At 45.1% G+C, this 21,209-nt stretch overlaps 1 protein-coding gene across 35 annotated transcripts in view; it reads right to left on the bottom strand.

The window, feature by feature from the left end:
• Nucleotides 1–21,209, bottom strand: part of LOC121270936 (sorbin and SH3 domain-containing protein 1-like) — a 221,347-nt gene that overhangs the window by 116,616 nt on the left and 83,522 nt on the right. For 14 of the 35 annotated variants that reach the window (XM_041176560.1, XM_041176579.1, XM_041176564.1 and 11 more), the window contains exon 1: nt 8,951–9,090. The exons of 4 other annotated variants lie outside the window; for them this stretch is intronic. In XM_041176560.1, coding sequence (XP_041032494.1) covers nt 8,951–8,982 — 32 coding nt within the window. In that variant the 5' untranslated portion in view covers nt 8,983–9,090. Of the gene's footprint in view, nt 1–512; nt 546–8,950; nt 9,093–21,209 lie in introns of those variants that run through there. 17 more of the 35 variants (XM_041176573.1, XM_041176580.1, XM_041176585.1 and 14 more) reach the window with 7 other exon arrangements.

The following is a 21,209-nucleotide window of genomic DNA, read 5'->3' as shown; positions in this document are numbered from 1 at the left end:
GCCAACCACAAAGTGACCTCCAACGCTCAAACCCTCAACGGTCGCTCAGATGTAACGCCCCACTCCACGTGGTTCAATCTTATCAGGCCCCAAAGAAAACATCAAAGTGCTCAAGATCTCTTAACTGTTTCACAGCCAGAAAAGTATTTCAGAAGTATAGTCACTGTTACAATGCAGGGGAACCAATCTGTGCATAGCAAGATCCTACAGGCAGCAATGAGATAAATGTGAAGATAAAAGCAAAAAAACTGCGTATGCGGGAAATCCAAAACAAAAATAAAAATAGCTGGAAAAACTCAGCAGGTCCGGCAGCATCTCCGGAGAGGAACACAGTTAACATTTCGAGTCCGTGTGACTCTTCAACAGAACTAAGAACTAAGGATAAATGACCATAGGTTTTACTAATGTTGCTCAGGACATGGGAATTAGCACCCCTCCCCACCCCCACTCAACTCCAATAGGGTCTTTTACATATATAAAACATGTAGACATACATCACATCTCATACCTACCCACTTCCTCACTGCTGCACATGAATGTCAGACTAGCGTATGCGCTTAAGTCTCACGAGTGGAGCTTGAACACACAACCTTTGACCCAGAGTTGAGGGTGCAGCCAACTGAAGCATCACAGGAGGGCACCAACGTAACACCAAAAGACAAGAGGGAGAGGTTCTTCACACACAAGAAGGTTCTTTGGACTCAAAATGCTCGGCCAGAAATAGTCATGGAAGCAGGAATCACAGCAGCTTTTAAAAGAGAACTTGCTGAGTGCTTGAAGGGTTTGGGGAAGGCCAGGCAAGTGGAGAAGAAAGGGGAGCGTGGGACTTTCAGACAGCTGACATAGCTACGATGGGCTGAATGAACTCCTGCTGTGCTGTAAAGTTCGACAATTCTGGAAACTATTTAGACTATGCTCTTGTTGTATCTTCTTGCAGCAGATGGAATTCTCAATAAAATTCAGGGTCTGCTGTAACCAACAATCTTGGACTGGACTGAACTGAGCACAGGAGCCCTGCAGCTCCAGCAGAACACTTTACCCCAGCAGTGAAGTACTTAACAGGTGTCCCTTCATTTCTCTCTCTCTCTCTAACGCTGCGCTGGTCTCCCAAAACAGACCCTGAGCTCCAGCCGCTACTCTGGGAGGTCAGGTGTCACTTGGGGGAATATTTTAAAACCAAACAGCAAATCTAATTGGCTCCAACGTGGCTGCGGGTTGACATGTCTTTGGCTGCAGCTGCAGGCTCTGTTTATCACTCAATTAGGCTGAGAGTCAGCCATCCACACAGGTCAACAGTGAATAACTTCACAGAGCATGCAATGGAAGGAAAAGACTAGCAAAAAGTCGCTTACGGCTGATCTGCATCTGAACTCCATTGATCCATATCCCTTGCTATCTTTATACATAGCATAAATCTATCAATCTTTGTTTTCAATTGAACCCCCCAGCCTCAACAGCTTTTAAAGGGAGATTGACATTACCTTCTGTGTGAAGATATGCTTCCTGATATCACCCTCGAGTAGCCTAAGGTTAAGGTTATGTCCCCTCGTTCTGGGCTCCCTGAACTAGAGGAAAGAGTTTCGCTCTAACCACCCTGTCTAATCTTTTAATCATCTTAAACACCTCAGTTAGATTACCCCTTAATCTTCTATGCTTGAGGGATTATAAACCTAATCTATTAATTAGCCCTTGAACCCAGTATCGTTCTGGTGAATCTTCACTACACTCCCTCCGAGGTCGATGTCTCCTTCCTGAGGCACGATGCCCAGAATTGAATGCAGGATTCCAGATGGGCAGGTGGGGGGGGGGGGGGGGGGGAATTCTAACCAGAGCTCTGTACAACTGTGGTATACCTTCCTCTTTGCACTCCAGCCCCTTCAGATAAAGGGAAAATCCCATTACTCTTTAATTGCTACGAGCGCATGTTGAAGGTAATTGGCAGAAGCAGCAGAGCGGAGATGAGTAGAAAGCTTCACACCACGGGGTTTTATTATCTCAGATGCTCTGCATGAAAGGGTGGCAATCGCAGATTTTTACAATGAGAGAACGGTAACAGCACAGGAGACCTTTCGGCCCATTGAGCCCCATGCTGCTCCTCTGCAGAGGGCGATTTAGCTAGTTCCACTTCCTGGTCCTTTCCCCGTAACCCCGAAAATATTTTCCCTTCAGGTGCTGATCCAATTCCCTTTTGAAAGCCATAAGTGAACCGGCCTCCAGCACATTCTCGTGCAACACATTCCACATTCTAACCACTCAACTGGGTGAAAAAAAAAGTTTCTCCTCGTGTCGCTTCTGGTTCTTTTTCCAATTACCTTAAATTTACCGAGTGCCACTGGCCTGGCCTTCTCCCCATAACCCTGCACATTCTTCCTTTTCAGATGATAAATCCAATTCCCTCTGGAATTGAGCCACACTCTCAGGCAGTGTATTCCAGCTCCTAACCTTCATGTGAAAAAGTTTTTCCCTCATGTCACCATTGCTTCTTTTGCCAATTACCTTATTCTCGACCTTTCTGTCAATGGGAACAGTTTCTCTCTATCTACTCTGTCTAGATCCCTCATGATTCTGAACACCTCTATCAAGCCTCCTCTCAACTTCTCTTCCCAAAGGAGAAAAGCCCAATTTCTCCAATCCAGCCTCCCAACTGAAGTCCCTCATCCCTGCAACCACTCACATAGATCTTTGCTGCACCCTCTCTAAAGCCTTCCTGTCAACGTTTGATCAGTTTCATTGTTACGGTTTGTTAATATCAATTACATGGTTAAGATTAAGAGAAATTGATGATGAGTATTTGAGCATATATAAATAGGGGACAGCTGGGACACTGGGTTGTGCAGGAGGAGAGCTGCAAGACTGAAATCAATAAATTCTCTAGAAAAAGAAAAGATCCATGTCTTGGTTTCTGCTTCACCAACTAGCTTGGATTCTGTTAACACTTCCCAGGGTGCAATGCCCAGAATTGGACACAAACTCTCTCTTTTGCTCTTTAAAACTTCTGACTCTCATCTGCACTATATAACCAAGCCACCCAACCTGTCAGATATAGGATTCTTTATTCCATTAGGTAAGTGGTTTATAAATATGATGGTAAGTTGGAGCCCTGGTACAGATCCCTGGGTGATATATAAGAAAACAAATGAACTATTTATATATAGCATCTTTCAGGACTTCCAGACATCACAAAATATTTAAAGTGTTGTCACTGTTGAAACATAGGAAATGCAGAAGCAAATACGTATACAGCACAGCAAACCCCACCCACTGCCCCCCCCACCCCCCCCACCAAACAAGCAGCAATAGAATAACGATCAGATAATCTACTCATTGAACAACAAACATTGGCTGGGACACCAACACCAAGGAGAACTCTTGTGCTCTTCTGTAACTGACTGTGGAATCTTTTGCACCCACCCGAGGGGGCAAAGTCTTCTTCGGTTTAATGCTTCATCCAAAATACAACTCCAACATTACAGGACTCCATCGGTACTGCTGGGAGCATTAGCAGTATCCAACAGTGCAAGGCTCCCTCGAGTGACTGCATTGAATGTTGGCAGCGATTATGTGCTTTAGCCCTCCCGGGTGGAACTTTGAACCCATGACCTTCTGACTCAAGAGGTGAGTGTGCACCCTAGGGATGTGACTGACACCCAATACATAGTTGATGTTAATCCACTGGCCATGAAGCAACTTATGTTCTGAACCAAAACTAGAGCTGCAGCACCAGTATATAAATTCAAGTTGAAATGTGACCAATACACACACAGCTAGTAGCATCAAATCACCATTACCAGAGGATCTAGCTACAATGAAGAACTCTAAACTCAATAGCCTGCCAATTGCCATGATGTAAGACCGTGCATAAAGAATTGGTAAAATACCAGAGACCAGCTTCTACCTTGTAGAACCGTACACCAGGGAGAGTCAGTGTGTGTGGAACTGTACCCCAGTGAGAGTCAGTGTGTGTGGAACTGTACCCCAGGGAGAGTCGGTGTGTGTGGAACTGTACCCCAATGAGAGTCAGTGTGTGTGGAACTGTACCCCAGGGAGAGTCAGTGTGTGTGGAACTGTACCCCAGGGAGAGTCAGTGTGTGTGGAACTGTACCCCAGGGAGAGTCAGTGTGTGTGGAACTGTACCCCAGGGAGAGTCAGTGTGTGTGGAACTGTACCCCAGGGAGAGTCAGTGTGTGTGGAACTGTACCCCAGGGAGAGTCGGTGTGTGTGGAACTGTACCCCAGTGAGAGTCAGTGTGTGTGGAACTGTGCTCCAGGGAGAGTCAGTGTATGTGGAACTGTGCTCCAGGGAGAGTCAGTGTCTTTCATACATGAACTTGGGGAAACCAGTAAAAAGACGGAGTACTGTAACAGTTACAAAAAAAGCAGCCAGCACATAACTTCTGGAAGATTTTTATCTGGATAATTTCGTCATCACCCTGTGAGCTGTTACATTTTAAGAAATTGTAAAGAGAGTTAGTCTGTAGTGTAAACACAATCAACAGGCAGTTCTTCCAGTGCATCATGCATCCTATGACAACTCCTTAAAAGGTGTGGAAAAAATAGCTGCGCATTTAAACTCGAAAGAGCAAACGAGGATTCTGTGAAGAATGTAGATAAGTTGGCTTTGCACAATGTAGCCTGGAGCCATTTGAGATAGTCTAAGTGTTCAAGGATTCTGTGGAATGAAAATGTGTGTCACACGTGATGTCATGTCATCAATATAATCCTCAAACTAATCCAGCCTTCGTTGTTCCATTTGGTCATAGAATATTCCAGCAACACATGGGGGGAAAAAAAACTGTGGGAGAATTACTTCAGAGACAAAGGAAAAGAAATCTTGAACATCCCCCAGGAACCTAAAATGTTTCTTAAACTGGGATAAAGGAACATTCTTCGAATAGTGTCTCCATGAACAAATCAGGCAGAGTCCCAGGCTGGTTATTGTCACATACTGAACAACTCCATTTAGTTCAGTGTTAATCCGAATGTGCTGTTCCCCATCACTGCAGCCTCCATTCTGTAATGGAGAAAAGTATTGCAGTGTACAACTCGGAAGTAATTCAAAGAAACGTTGGTATCTCAAACACAGCTCTGAGTACATGACATGTATTTAGACAGAAGGGGCACTAGCTTGTCATGGAATGAAATACTAACCTCCCATCATGGAATGGTGCCAGGCTGTGCCAGAAATATCAAGTGAGTTTTCCCTATTTTCTCACAACTATACAATGCTGTACAGATTAACATCCCCCCCAGTCCAGATTCTTGAATTATTTTGGGTTTCTTTATGCAGTTGTCAATGACATCAAAAGTGCCAACAGTTTAGGAGGACCCTAGCTCCCACCTCACCAGCCAACTGCCCCCACCTGAATTCATGGACACCCTTTTCTGCTCGGATTCCCCTGTCCCACACAGTTCATGGGGACCCCCCCGACCCTCTCCCCTCACGACTCACTGGACTCCTCCCCCACTTCCAACCCCGACTCTCTGGCCCTGGGCTGGGCTGGCTCCGAGTGGTTTCTGACTGGACACTGAGTGACGGTAAACAGTTTGTGACGGGAATAGTAATCATTTCCTAACAACGATCTGAGTGTCACCACCAAGCTTGTCAGCAGACGGGCAGAGGGCAATCAGCACATCTCGAAATAGCTTGCCCCGTTTGTCACACCAATATCAAGACTCTCATTCTCCACATACCATGCCTAAGGAATGAAAACAAGTGTTTAAATTATCCCAGAGAGGCTCCTCATGAATCCTTCACTCGTACAGGGATAAATCATGGGATAAGAAAGAAACCCAACTCGTCCACAGCCCAAGTCCACCCCACCCCATCGTGGACTCCAGCCCATCCACTTGATCCCCTGATAGAACATTCTGTGTAAATGCTCCCTGATCCCCAAATGGCAGCAAACAAAGTGTCAAATCCTTTAATTCCTCCCAATCTCTTAAGAAAACCAGGGCCCTGCCCTTCAGCGCTATGTAGAAGGCATGGGGTTTTAAACTGAGGGAAACAGGGATTCGTCTCGGGGGTCTTTTTTGAAAAAAATTCATTCACAGGGATGTAGGCGTGGCTGGCTAGGCCGGCATTTATTGTCCATCCTCCAACTGTCCATAACAAAAACAGAATTACCTGGAAAAACTCAGCAGGTCTGGCAGCATCGGCCGATGCTGCCAGACCTGCTGAGTTTTTCCAGGTAATTCTGTTTTTGTTTTGGATTTCCAGCATCCGCAGTTTTTTTGTTTTTACCCCAACTGTCCATGTTCAGAGGGCAGTTAAGTGTCAACCACATTGCTGTGGGTCTGGAGTCACATGTAGGCCAGACCAGGTAAGGACAGCAGATTTCCTTCCAGAGACAGGTGGATTTTTTACGACACTCGACAATGGTTTGTTGGTCATCGCTAGACTTCCGATTCCAGATTTTTTACTGAATTCATTTTGAATTCGATTTGAACCCGGGTCCCCACAGCATTACCCTGGGCCTCTGCATAAAGAACACCATATTACTGGAATATCAGTCCAGTGATAATACCACTATGCTACTGCCTCCCCCACCCACATTCACCACCTTGCACTTGAGGTAATTCCACACAGGAGTCTAAACAGAGAGCTTAGTCGTTCATTACAATGAACCCAGGTTACCCTCTGCTGATGTACATACAGATCGTTCAGCAGAATTCCATACAAATCAGGAGCAGGGAAAATAACTCCATCTCCTTCAGGACTTGGGGGCAGATTCAGCTAGTTGTCAAGCTCCGATACCGCTCCCATTGTAGAACAAATGAAAAACAAGCATTACTTTTAATAGCTTTCACAGCCTCAGGACGTACCGAAGCACTTTACAGCCAACAAAGTGCTTTTTGAAGCGTGGGCACTGTTGTGATGTAGGAAACATAGGAGCCAAATTGCACATAGCAAAGATACCACAAGTAGCTCAATTTGCGCACAGAGAGATTCCACAAGCTGCACATTAATAATGAGAACATTGGGGGGGTGGGGGGGCACTCCCCTGCATTATTCGAATAGTGCCAGGGGATCCTTTACATTCACTCGAGGAAGCATATAGCCGAGCACAGGCTAAGGGTGCAAACTCAGACCCACAAACTTGTCCCGCTCAGTGACTCTACCAACTGCAACCTTGTCACCTTTGTCCAGCTACTTATCTTAGTTTATTGCTTAGCGTTTCAACAATTGAGTAAAATCAACAATGAGTCAGTTTTTGCACGGTTGCTCATGGCAACAGCCAATATCCTGCAACATACATCAATAAAATAACGGAGAGTAGCACAGGCCAGAAAATACGAGATAACAAGTTGGGGCATCAATTAATCATCTCTCCACTGGTATTCTCTGGTCTTCCTTTCCTGTCTGCCCCCTTCCCCCATGAGAATTCCACTTTCCAATTCCTCTACCTCTCCACATCCTCCTCGAGTGGAAATGCAGGGGTTTGTGATCTACCTTAACACTGCTCTAAAAGTGAGGAGTCTCCCAGACGGTGCAGACCTCCATGGTGAGATTCTGTTCTCTTACTCTCGCCTGAACTATTGTGTTACCCATCCCCCAGAGGCCAAATGTGGGCAACAATGATCCATCGAGGGAAACAGGTTTGAACACACCGATTGGGGCTGGGGTTTGTATATGGGCTTTCAGGATGGCAGGTTACCCACACTCTTTGAGCCAGAAGCATGGCGTTGGCTGGTTTGCCAACAACCTGCCAACTTGTGCCTTTCATTCCCAATCAATTATTCCCTGAGTTCAGCCTTGCACTGTTGGTCAGAGTTTCCACTATTGACCAATTTTATCACCTTCAAAATAATTTATCATGCTCCCTGCCCGATCTGTGCCTTGCTACAGCCAATGGTTATCCTCCTGTACCCTACACAGGTGGCCATTCTTCAAATGTCAACCTTAAGCATTGCATGTGAGCAGGCTATTCAACTATGGAAGCATCACAGCCAAGCCATTCTTGTCCTCATCCAACTTTCAGATGCTCAGAAACCATGGAATAGTGACAAACTCAGCTAGGGACCCTGGTGGGTTTACACCTATCGAACCCATGAGTCACAGAGGTGCTCTACACCCCAGTAAGGATCAGGTACAGCAGCACAAGCCGAGTAGCAAGCTTGGAATCTGGGCTTAGTAAAGCATCAGGCAGTCCCTTTACACACTAGGTTAGTGGCAAAACCTTACTTTACTTTGTTAATTCAAAAGGAGTTCTTTAATGACAGCACCCTGTAGCGTCAATACATGTGTACATGCAGCAGTAGTAAACAAGTTACACCATGGGACATTCCAGTGATACTCTGCATCCGTGCCACATTTATTTTAATACTTCAAAGACGCAGTGACAGTTTCCGACCAGACTGGAGGAATGTAAACGAACTCTCCGATCCACAGCATGACGCCAGCAACTGCAAAGTGTGATCTGTCTGCCAAATTTGGGAACATATGAAGCCAGGCCAGCAGCAACACATTGTGCTCATTACAGCCCATTCAGGGCAGGCTACGCTGTGCCAGGCATTTTTCTACCACCAGCTCTCAGTCCACTTAATCTACCCTGTCAAATTGCAAATTAACGTCATCTCTTTTTGTTTGGGTTAAAAAGAGCTCCATCGCAAAGCAGCAACATTGACTTGAGCACAAGCAGTTCAAAATTTAACACAAACTTAAAATAGCACAAAACACAGCAAGAACATAGCTTCAGCTGAATCTTAGATGCCATCATTAAAGGGCTTGGAATACATTTTATGTTAGCTTTCAGTGCAGAGTGATATGCACAGCACAAAGGCATTGATGTGGATCACTTGTGCATTGCAATAAACCAACTGCTTTCTGCTCCCAAAACAGAATCACCAAACCTTGTTTTTACACGAAGACACTCTCCCTTAAAAGAAAGGATATCATTTCCTTCAAGAAACAATTGTATTTGTCATCTAAACAGGAGAGGTCCATTCCATACCTTGGATCTACTTTGTCAGTTAAAGGAGGCATTTCCTTTCCTTTCAGTGATTCTTCACTGCTTTAAAACGTGCTATGAGTTTAAATTTTTCTTGGATGTTATTACCAGCTTCCAAAAGGAGGTGTTCTGCTTTCAATGACTGCTCATTTGACTCACTGGTGTTCGATCTGAGACACCCAAATCTCGCCTGTCAGCTTTAAGTACCTCAGCTCCTCCCACCATGGTGCTTTAATTAGGTTCCTTAATTCACTCTGACTCGTCTCCTCCTAACAGGGTTCCAAAGGACAAATACCCTGAAGCATCTGAAGTGTTTAATGGCTATTCAGCTGCTTTGAGCCGAATGGGAAACGATGATCTCATGTTTTGACACAACTTCTGTAAAGGGCTGAGGTACTGGTCGATAAAGTTCTATTTGTGTTGGATGTGGAGTGAGAGGTGACTTTCTGGGTCAGGCACCTAGGAAAGCTGTACAGGAACAAAGCTCAGCTCACCTTACATCTAAATCTGTGATGGATGCTTCATTACTACCAGAGGCAGCCCACGATCAAGTCTCAACAGAGAAAGCTAGCAGGTCGCTCGCTCTCCAGCTTTCAGTCCACTGTTAAATAATTAACTTTCCAACCCAGGATGCCATTCCACCATCATCCCCGCCCCCCCCCCCCCCCCCCCCCCCCCCCCACCATCTTTTGCTTGGCACCCATACCAGGTGAGCTGGGATGCAATGGATCATGGGGTACATACGAACACACAAAATGCAAATGGGTAGGAAACCCAAGGATTCAGAGCAGCAGTGGACCCATCCAGCTCCCCGGACCTGCTCTGCCATTCAATACAATCACAGCTGATCTTCTGCTTCAACTCCACCTTCCTGCCCACTCTCCCACACACGCCAACTTCCCGAGACCCAGAAACTCTCGTCCATCTCAGTCTTAGATATATTCAACAATGGAGGATCCACAACCCTCTGGAGTATAGGCCAATCCATTGAACCTGCCCGGCACCATATTTGCTAAACTTTTCTCCCCGCTCCTTCTACGCACCCTCCACAGCCATATAATCTCCTGGGAGAGGCAGAAAACCAGGGGGAAAAATTACTCTGGAAAATTCCCTTTCCACCACGTTAGACAATCCTGGAGACCACACAAGCTGAGTGTTACCTACACTCTTGGGAGAGAAGGTTGCCTTTCCCTTCAACCTTGGAGTTCACGATTCAGCGACTCCCCTTTGGAGAGACACAAAGTAAAAGTCAGGCATCCCTTCCCACAGAAAGAGAAAGGCTCCATTCATCTGTTCCATGGAAGTCAGGATCACTGTGATACTGATGAGCTTTCCCTGGATGCATGTTCCTCGAGAGCAAGAATTAGGGGGAAGGGACATCCTTGAATTCCACCTCAGGCAGGGTACGACAGCTGAATAGGCCGCGATCAAGGCCCAGGGCAATTGTTGTGGTAGGTTTGCCAAAGGCCCATAAGTATAGGGCAGGAAAAAGCTAAAGGCCCTGTGCCTTACCCTGATCTCATTACCAAAGGAGGTCCTCTGCTTCAGCCTATATGCTGCTGAAACCCTCTTTATTCCTTTGTCCCTTCCAAACTTCACCATTCTCATACTCTCCTGGCCAGTTTCCCATCTTTCATCCTCCATAAACATTAGCTCATCCAAGTCCTGTTCACCCCTCTGCTCACTGACCTACATTAGCTTCTGGTCTGGCAACATCCTGATTTATGTAAAGTACTGTCCTTACTTCAAATCTCTCCATGGCCTCATTCCTCCAGAGCCCTGTAACCCTCAGATTTCTGTACTCTTCAAATGCTTAGCCAAGTTTAATCCCTTCACCACTGGCAGCCATGGCTTCAGCTGCTGAGATCTAAGCTCAGAAATTCCCTCCCTAAACCCCTCTGCCTCTTGATGTTGGAGTACATTCCTATTAGCATGATTTCCTTTCTCTTTATACATTTATGGGATGTGGGCATCGCTGGCAAGGCCAGCATCTGTTGCCCATCCCTAACTGCCCTTGAACTGAGCAGCTTGCTGGGCCATTTCAGAGGGCAGTTAAGAGTCAGCCACGTTGCTGTGGGTCTGGAGTCACGTGTAGGCCAGACCAGGTAAGGATGGAAGATTTCCCTCCCTAAAGGGTATCAGTGAACCAGACGTGTTTTTACAATGATCGACGATAGTCTCAGTAATGATGGTGACAAAAACTAACTTTATATTCCAGATTTTTGTTAATTGAATTTAAATTCCACCAGCTGCCAAGATGGGATTTGAACCCATGTCCCCAGGGCATTAGCCTGGGCCTCTGGATTGGTAGTCTAGTGAAATTACTATTATGCCACCGTCTCCCTCAATCTGCATTACCATGACCACGAGCTAGGAAAGATGTGACCAGTGTATCTGTTAGCTGTAGCAGCCAAAGAGTTGAAGGCAGGACTTAAAGCAAAGTTGATTTTAGAGTGAAGTCTATTAAGAAAGTCTATTTACAAAGACATCAGGCAGAACTCATAACTGAAACTAAAAGCAGGATATTCTGCCAGCACTATGATCCGAGTGGAGGATGGTTACATAATTCAGATTGTGTGCATGGAATCAATCCCCGTCACTCACAGCAGTGCTGTCTCTAGGAGTGGTTGGACAGTGGAATGATCCAATTATTCTCCATGATGGTGTGATTGACAGTCTGTTTCTACCTGAGGAACAGGTTTGAGATCTGGATGATCTTGTGATCCTAGAGCAGGTCAGTGCTAGTACTACACCATCCCGATTCTTCACCCTGTCCTGCAGACACAGATCCCCCTTGGTGCCCAGGTGCGGACACTGTAAGGGTCAACGATAGGGATGAAAGTCGATGTGGCCACTTATAAAACCATGGGCCCGACATTCTGACAGACCTAGCAGGAGAACATAGCTCATAGCCTTCCATAGACAGGGTTACTGACAGACTCGTAACACCACACTGGTATCTCAAAGGGCTCTGTAGGGGTACCCTCCCCAGGGGAGACCCAGGGAGTCAAAGGAGTGCAGGGCCACATCCCCCAGTGCGAGGATTTCAAACTCCTGCCTCACGCCTTCAAATCCCCTCGAGGGCCTCACTTCATCTGTCCTCTGCAACCGCCTCCAGCAACCCACCCACCAATCATCTGTGCACCTCCAGCCTCCCTCTGCTCCAGCACTGGTGGAACAGCCTCCCACCATTATGCCCTGCAGGAACTTTCCCACAAAATTTACCCCTAACCTTCTTGCACCCCCCACCCCCATATAGCTACAACCAGAAACCAACAAAATTATGTCTCCCAAGACTCTTCAAATCAAACTATTTTGATCACTGGAATGTGGCTATAAGATTATTCTCCCTCAACCTCTGGCCTAATTCTGCTCGTTGTCTATATTCCTCTCACACTCCACGAGGCAGTGTGAGCCCTATGTTAAGACACTGGTGCTGACAGACTTTGCTCCGTTGCATTTAGGATGTCACAAGGGGTGGGGGAGGGGAGGGTATTTCCTTGGCTCCATGGCAAAGGGTGGTTTTTGAATGGAAGCACCTGCTGTGTAACCCAATCAGTGTCCCTCTGCTGGAGAAAAACAGACTGGAATTTCTAAAGCATCTTTCAGGGCTCCAGGGTGTCCCAAGGCACTTTACAATAAACACAGTGCTTCTTAAAGTGAAACCCAATTTGCACACAGCATGCTCCCCACCAAAATGAGGTAATGGGCAGATAATTTGTTTTTGTGATACTGGTTGAGGGGCTAATACTGGCCTGCACAGTGGAGAGAACACCCCTGCTCTTCGTCAAAAGAGTGCTGTGGGATATTTTAAGTTCTTTTAAGAGGGCAGATATGGTTTAATGTCTCATCCAATAGACGGCACCTCTGACAGTATCGCACCCCCTTATTAGTGCACTGGGGATGTCGGCCTGGGTATATGCTCGAGTTCTTGGAGAGTGAGCCCTCTGATTCCAAGTGACACTGTGGAACGCTACTACAGATGGATGATTTTGATACTTTACTCACACTTGTGGAATCAGAAAATAAAACAGAAGTTTGGCCAAGTCAAGTGGCTGCATTGAGCACTCCATTCATTGCATGACATCTAATCTGGTGGCATTTCAATAGAGTAAATACGCTACATACAGAACATTCCGGAAGGGAACATTTAAAGGGCACCATCCTCCGTGGAAAAAATGTTTGCCTAACATTTCTTCCATGTGGGGGGGGGGGTGGTGGAGGAAAGGGATGGGAAAATCACGTGTCCCTTTCAGTGCAGTGACCTCACACTATAATTAAACAAGGAGCTTTCTGAGGATTGGTCTGAGATTTCAGAACAAGTTGGAGCACAATCTCCAAATTAGAGAGGGAAAGGGAAGCGGAAATTTGAACTTTCTCTCGCCCCCAAATAAACTGTTAACACATCGAGGTCAACTGAAATTTTCATGGCCAAGGTTGACAGATTTTTACTGGATAAAGATATCTTGGGTTATGAATCAAAAGCGAGGAAATGGGATTGAGGTACAGGTCAGCTATCTCCTAATTAAATAGTGAAGCCAGTTTGATGGGCTGAATGGCCCACTCTGGTTCCTACAATCAGTGCCTTTAAAAAGGAAACATACCGAACAACATAGCTTTAAGTTGGCTTTCATCGATAAAGCGAATTCATCAGGTCCACGATTAAGAACAGGGTCTTTGTGCTGTATCACCTTTCAGCTCCAAGCCCATTGGCTCTTCAACGTTCCATATTTCAGCTCTGAGCACCATAAACACCCATGCAGCAAACAGTCACCATAAGTCAGGGGGGCAGGTCTAAATGCTAGATAAAAAATCAACTCGGAAAAGTATCAATAAACTGACCGAACAGCTTCAAAACAGAATTGGCACCATACCCTAAAGAATACTGCCGCTCAAAGGCGGTCTTGAAGATCTAAGAGACATGAAGTAAAGAAATTCCACCATTAATCCAGTGGAACACACAGACGCTGTGAAGATAGATGCAACATCCAATCAGTTTTATTGCAGGGGAAACAATCTCAAGCCCCGAACATTGCAATTTGCAGCCGTGTTACTGAAGGGAAAGGGGGAAAATGTGTACATCGAGGGTGTTCTGCTGTGGATTTAGATATTTTTAATTCTTCATTTATTGCATTTCCAAACATTCCGGGGCCCCCTCTAATTCTGTCTTTCTAGCCAACTATACTTTCTCCTGGATAGGTTACAAATATCTGAAATATGGAAATAAAAGTAACTGCGCAGATTTTAATGTAACTTTACAAGGTCTGCATCCTTTCATTGGAAATCTAATCCCAGATAAATCAGGTTAACCGAACCTGCTCAAACCCCAGCTGGTACGACAGTCCACATTCTACACGTTGTTATGGTCTGGAATGCACTGTCTGAAAAGATGGTAGAAGCAGATACAACAGTAACTTTTAAATGAGTTTGTTAAATACTTAGAGGGAAAAAAAAAACAGGGCTAAGGAGACGGGCAGGGGAATGGGACTATTTGGGTTGCTCTTACAAAGGACTGGCTCAGATACAGTGGACTGAAGGACCCCGTTCTGTGGTGCATCATTCTAGGATTAATAAAACCCCTATCACATTTGTCCCTATCCCAAACTTGCTAAAGTTGTGACAATTTCATTATTTTTTTTTAAAGAATCACCTTTTACTTTTTAAAGTTTCAGCGTAGACAAGGAAATGTCGATATTGATTACAAAAAAACCCATGTTCTGACTAAGGTCAGTTTTTCAAACATCTTTTCCTCTTAGATACTGAGCAACAGGTTATTCCTCTGTTCTTACAACCTTAAATCACGAGACAAAAAATTTCATAGGATACAGGGGGCCTTGTGGTGCCATCAGGAGGGATCCTACCTCTGAGCCAAAAGCTTCGGATTCAAGTCCCACTCCAGGACTTGATGGCCAAGGAAAGGTACATTTATAATGCAGCTAAACAGGTTGAGTATCACCTTGTAAATCCTTCCAATGTCCGCCAATGGCAGGCGGTAAGAGTGGGAGAGATTCCTGGTCAGCCATGTGACAGAAAGAAAGTTGAAGCCTCTACTACCACTATCCATAGCCCCAGGCTACAACCTGCATGTAAAAGGTATACGTTACCACAGAAGCTCTGACACCTTGGGGAGGCTGTTTGGCTCAGTTGGCCAGAGCGTTTCAGATTGGTGCCAACAGCATGGGGTTCAAACCCCATTCTGGCTGGGGTGGATTCAGAATCTGCCTCTTCACCCTATGTGTGGTGGAGGTCATGACGAAATGGGTTGCACCTGCCTTCAGGCAGAGAAGGGAAGGTGATGACAATGAAGTACATGGCATGGTTCAATCCAACTAGTCTGTGCCGGTGTTTATTCTCCACTCGAGCTTCCTCATCTAAATCTCCCATCATAACCCTCCATTCCCTTCTTCCTCATATGCTTATCCAGCTTCCCCTTAAATGCATCTATACTATTCACTTCCACCACTCCCTGTGGTAGAGTGTTCTACATTCTCACCACTCTCCAGGTAAAGAAGTTTCTTCAGAATTCCCAACTGGATTTCTCGCTGACTATCTAATATTGACGGCCTCTAGTTCTGCTCTTCCCCCTGAAAGGAAACATTCTCTCTGCATCCACTCTATCAGAATTTTAAAGACCTCCATTAGGTCACCTTTCACCTTATCCTAGAGAATCGAGACCCAGCCTGTTCATTCTTTCCTGTTATGCATTATCTATACATTCTGGTATCATCCTTCTAAATTTCTGCATCCTCCCCAGGGTCTCTATATCATTTTTATAATTTGGTGACCAGAATTGCACGCAGTACTCTAACTGAGATCGAACCAAGGTTCAATAGAGGTTTAGTATAGCTTCCCTACTTTTCAATGTTATCCCTCCAGAAATAAACCCAGTGATCAATTTGTTCTTACTGGTGATTACAGGAAACAACTAGAGATAACTTCGGATTAATCTTTAAAATGTTCACCTGACATTCCTCTGTCACTATTTTAATAGGTTTTAACAAAATAAACCTGATACTTTGCTAAAATGAGAAAGAGAAGAATATGTGTAAATACATTAAATGTTCACCAGCTATTATCCCCACTTATGCTCTCGTCAGTCTATCAAATGCTTGTTTTCTTGAGCTGGGAATAAAAAGGATTATCGTGCTGCTTGTTTGACAGCAGAATCAACGAAGAGGAATTTATGCCAATTAAACATTGGGAGGAGCAAAGCCACTGTCTTCAGATCCCACCATTAACTCCATTCCCTCGTCCCGGACTCCATCCCTCTCCCTCACTGTCGGGGGATGAACCACTGTTCACAACCTTGGCATTCAATTGGCCCTAAGAAGAACTGGCCACCTCCAGCCTCCCCATCACTAAGACACCTACTTTCGCCTCTGTAACTCATTGGGACAGGGAGCTGATTATGGTAAAGCTCTAAAATTATGCAGTTGCTAATAATTGTTGCCCTGTATTTCCCGGTGAAGTGTATCCATTAATATGGATGATGTGGGCTCTCCCACAGATACTTCACAATAACTAGAGGGACCTCATCAAGCGCATGATACACGTACCCGCACTACATGAATAAATTCCTAGATGTGGGGGATCTCAGTGTCATTTTTAAATTAAGGACACGGTATCACCACTGCAGTCCTTCAACTCCAACACCTGACTTCTCTGCCATTGTTAAGTGCAAAAGGCAGAATAATTCAAGCAAAATGAGTGAATGAATTAATACCAGGGATCACCGTCCTGCTCTTAGCGTGCTATGTATCTCTCTGTGAAAGAGCTGTGTACACAACTGTTATACATCATTAACAAACACAGCAGCGCCGTGCAGAGACTCTTTGCTTTTCCACTGAGCTGCTCCAGTATGACCTCCATGTGGTAAAACAGTTACTGGACAACAAGCTGGGTGGGGACGTATGATAGACAGCGCCTTGGGCAAAGAAATAATGTCCAAAGTGGTTAAGTACTTAATACTGGATTGTTCTCCCCAGCAAAAGACAGCAAGTCTCCAGCCTATACTCAAAATAAACCTTTCACCATCAAACAGAATAACCTCCAGCTCCTGTATTTTAAAAAAAACACAAATATAAAGAATTAAATTACTAGTGAAAATTACAATGACCTTTCAGCACAGAAACAGCCCATTCAGCCCAGCTGGAGTTCTGCTTCACAGGCCTCTCCCCTCTGGGGGGTTCCTGTACTCTGGGCTTTGACCCACCATCTTTATCTCAATTAGAAGAGTCAACAGGGGTAATGAGCACAGGCTGAGCAGAATAGAATGGGCCAGTGGTGCACAATCCACTTTAGGCTGGCAAAGAACATGAGTGAGTCAGCTCCCTCTCTGGTCAAAGAGTCTACTCAACAGTTGAACACAAAATACAATGTTTATTTTTCAATGTAACATGATGCCGATTATTAAGACTTGAATCCTGGGCATTGGCCCCATTCAAAATAGCCATGGAACTGAGGGTGAGTATGTACAAAGTATCTGCCTCAAACTAGTTACAAAGCATCAGGTGGTGAGGGATGATGCTTTAGTTCTGTTTATTTATATCCTACTATTCTTTTTAGAAATAAGTTTAAGTTTGGAATTGAAATTGAATCTAGAATGGCACTGTTAGGAGTTAGAAAGATAACAATGCCTCAGTGGTAGCACTCTCACTACTGAGTCAGAAAGTTGGGGGTTCAAACTGAGATGAGAGTACAGAATGCAGGCTGGCACTGAAGGAGTGCTGCACTGTTGGAGGTGCTGTCTTTTGGAAATGAGGCCCCGCCTGCTGTGTGAGGTGGATGTGAAAGATACAATGCCACCACTTGAAGGACAGAATGGGAGCTCTCGCCTCCGAAACCCCCTCTCCCACCCCCACAGATGTCCTGGCCAATATTTATCCATTAAGCAACATTATTTATTGGTAATTTATCTTGTGTGTAAATTTGCTGCCACATTTCTTACATTGCAAAGTGACTACGTGTTGTAAGTACTTTTGGGGCTTTCTGAAGTTGCAAAAAATGTGTTATATAAACACAAGTTCTTTAAATGCACATCTGACTCTGTTTAATTTACAGGGGTACAGGTAGTGGCAGAAGCAATTTCAGATGATGAATTAAATAACATCACACAACATTAATACATATGGCTTGAAGTATGAGTTCGTTCTCAGTACTGTCTTGATGCTCTACAAAGCCCAATGATAGCACAACCCCATCAAAACCAACCCTGTCAAAACCATTGCTCTGTCTCGCTCTGACCTGACCTTTCTCCCTGCTACCACCCTCACCTCTGCTCACAAGTCCAAGGAATACAGAAATGAACGGATATAGCAGCCAACAGGTTAGCCATTCACCACTAGAGCTGGCTGGACAACATAAAGCTCTATCAGACTCTACTCTCATCTCCCAAAACTGTTCACTATTCCAGGATCATCCTGGAATACAAAGACAATCCCTGGCTTCTATTCTCTGTTTCAAACCGTCATCTTAAACCACTCCCTCCTTCAGAAAAAAGTATGGGGACCTCAAGAAATCCTTTGTCACTAAGGTTGAGACAATCCTATCACCTGTCTCTGCCGCTCCCCTCTCTTTAACCCACAGGGTCAAACTTCCTCTAAGGTTCTGAATTGGTGGTTATACTTCTGACTTCATAACTGTGCCATCACTAAGATCACTTATTTCCACTTCCATAACATGGCCCAAATCCACTCCTGCCTCAGCTCATCTAGTGCCGGAACCCTAATCAATGGCTTTGTTACCTCTAGACTCGAGTATTCTAAAGCACATCTGGCCAGCCTCCCACACTCTACCCTCTGTGAACTTGAGGTCATCCAAAACTCAGCGATCCATGTTATAACTTGAACCAAGTTCCATTCACCATCGCAAAAACAAAAAATGCTGGAAAAACTCAGCAGGTTTCTGGTGATAGACTGTCCACCAATATTCATTACCAGCCCACCGACTCCCGCAGCTACCTTGACTACAGCTCCTCACACCCCGCTTCCTGTAAGGACTCCATCCCATTCTCTCAGTTCCTTCATCTCCCTCGCATCTGTTCCGATGATGCCACATTCAAAACAGTTTGACGTCTTCTTTCTTTCTTACTGAAGTCCTCCACCCACAATGGTTCACAGGGCCCTCAACCATGTCCGACTCATCTCCAGCACCTCTGCCCTCACACCTTCCTCTCCCTCTTAGAGCCGCAATAGGGTCCCCCTTGTCCTCACTTTTCACCCCAACGGCCTCTGCATTCAAAGGCTCATTCTCCACCATTTCTACCAACTCCAGCACGATACCACCACCAAACACATCTTCCCCTCACCCCCACCCCTATCGACATTCCATAGGGACCGTTCCCTCCAGGAAACCCTGGTCCACTCTTCCATTACCCCCAACACATCAACCCCCTCCCACTGCACCTTCCCATGCAATCACAGAAGATGCAACATCTGCTTCTTTACCTCCTCACCATCCAAGGGCCCAAACACTCCTTTCAAGTGAAGCAGCGCTTCACTTGCACTTCCCTCAATTTGGTCTACTGCATGCACTGCTCCCAATGCGGTCTCCTCTACACTGGATAAAGGGGAACCAGTGGATATACTGTACTTAGATTTCCAGAAGGCATTTCATAAAGTGCCACTTCAAAGGTTATTGTAGCAAATAAAAGCCCGTCGGGCATAGGGGATAACATATTGACATGGATAGAAGATTAGCTGGCTAACAGGAAGCAGAGAATAAGCATAAATGGGTATTTTTCAGGTTGGCAAGATGTATCGAGTAGTGTGCCACAAGGGTCAGTGCCAGGACCTCAATTGTTTACAATTTATATTAATGATGTGGGTGAAGGGATGGATGGGATGGTTGCCAAATTTGCTGATGACACAAAGATAGATAGGAAAGTAAAGTTGTGAAGAGGACATAAAGAGGCTACGAACAGATATAGGTAGGTTAAATGAGTGGGCAAAGAGCTGGCAGATGGAGTTTAATGTGGGAAAACTTGAAATTGTCCATTTTGGCAGGAAGAATAAAAAAGAAGCATATTACCTAAGCGGTGAGAGGTTGCAAAGTTCTGAGATTCTGAGGGATCTGGGTGTCCTAGTACATGAATCACAAAAGGCTAGTAAGCAAGTAATTAGGAAAGCTAATAGAATGTTATCATTTATTGTGAGGGGAGTTGAATACACAAGTCGGGAGGGTATGCTTCAGTTGTATAGGGCATTGGTGAGACCACATCTGGAGTGCTGTGTACAGTATTGGTCACCTTATTTAAGGAAGGATGTAAATGCATTGGAAGCAGTTCAGAGAAGATTTACCAGACTAATACCTGGAATGGGTGGGTTGTCTTATGAGGAAAGGCTGGACAGGTTAGGCTTAGTATCTGCTGGAGTTTAGAAGATTAAGAGGCGACTTCATTGGAACATATAAAGATCCTGAGGGGTCTTGACAGGGTGGATGTGGAGAGGATGTTTCCTCTTGTGGAAGAATCTAGAACTAGGGGTCACTGGTTAAAGTAAGGGGTCGCCCATTTAAAGCAGAGATGAGGCAAATATTTTTTAAACTCAGAGGGTCGTGTGTCTTTGGAATTCATCCTGAAAAGGTGGTGGAAGCAGAGTCTTTGCATATTTTTAAGGCAGAGGTTGATAGATTCTTGGTAAGCAAGGGGGTGATAGGTTATTGGGGATGGGTGGGGTGCAGATTTCAGGTTACTATCAGGTCAGCCATGATCTCATTAAATGGCAGAGCAGGGCTCGAGGAGCTGAATGGCCTCCTGCTCCTTGTTCATTTGTGAACGCAGACTGGGTCACCACTTTGGTACACCTGTGGTCTGTCCGCAAGCATTACCCAGACCTCCCTGTCACTTGCCATTTCAACACACCACCCTGCTCTCTTGCCCACATTTCTGTCCTTGGCTTGCTGCATTGTTCCAGTGAAGCTCAACACAAACTGGAGGAACAGCATCTCATCTTCCAACTAGGCACTTTACAGCCTTCTGAACTTAACACTGAGTTCAACAACTTTAGACCATGAACTCTCTCCTCCATCCCCCCTTTTTTCTTATACGTTTTTATTTTTTTATTTATTCATTCCCCCCACTTATTTTCATTTTTAAAAAATTATTTCCATTTTTACTCATTGTTTTATCCCCAGCTTTTAACCTTTTTGATCTTTTTTCACACCACCATCCTCTCTCTCCACCCCCACTAGGGCCACCTGTCACTTTCCAGAGTGCTTACCCTGGTCCGGCCATTATCACATTCTGCTTTCCACTCAATGTCAC

This window comes from Carcharodon carcharias, chromosome 28 (genome assembly GCF_017639515.1).
Source record: "Carcharodon carcharias isolate sCarCar2 chromosome 28, sCarCar2.pri, whole genome shotgun sequence".
Classification (NCBI taxonomy): domain Eukaryota; kingdom Metazoa; phylum Chordata; class Chondrichthyes; order Lamniformes; family Lamnidae; genus Carcharodon; species Carcharodon carcharias.
Note: the sequence above shows the minus strand (reverse complement) of the source record. Positions and strands in the feature narration are given on the sequence as shown.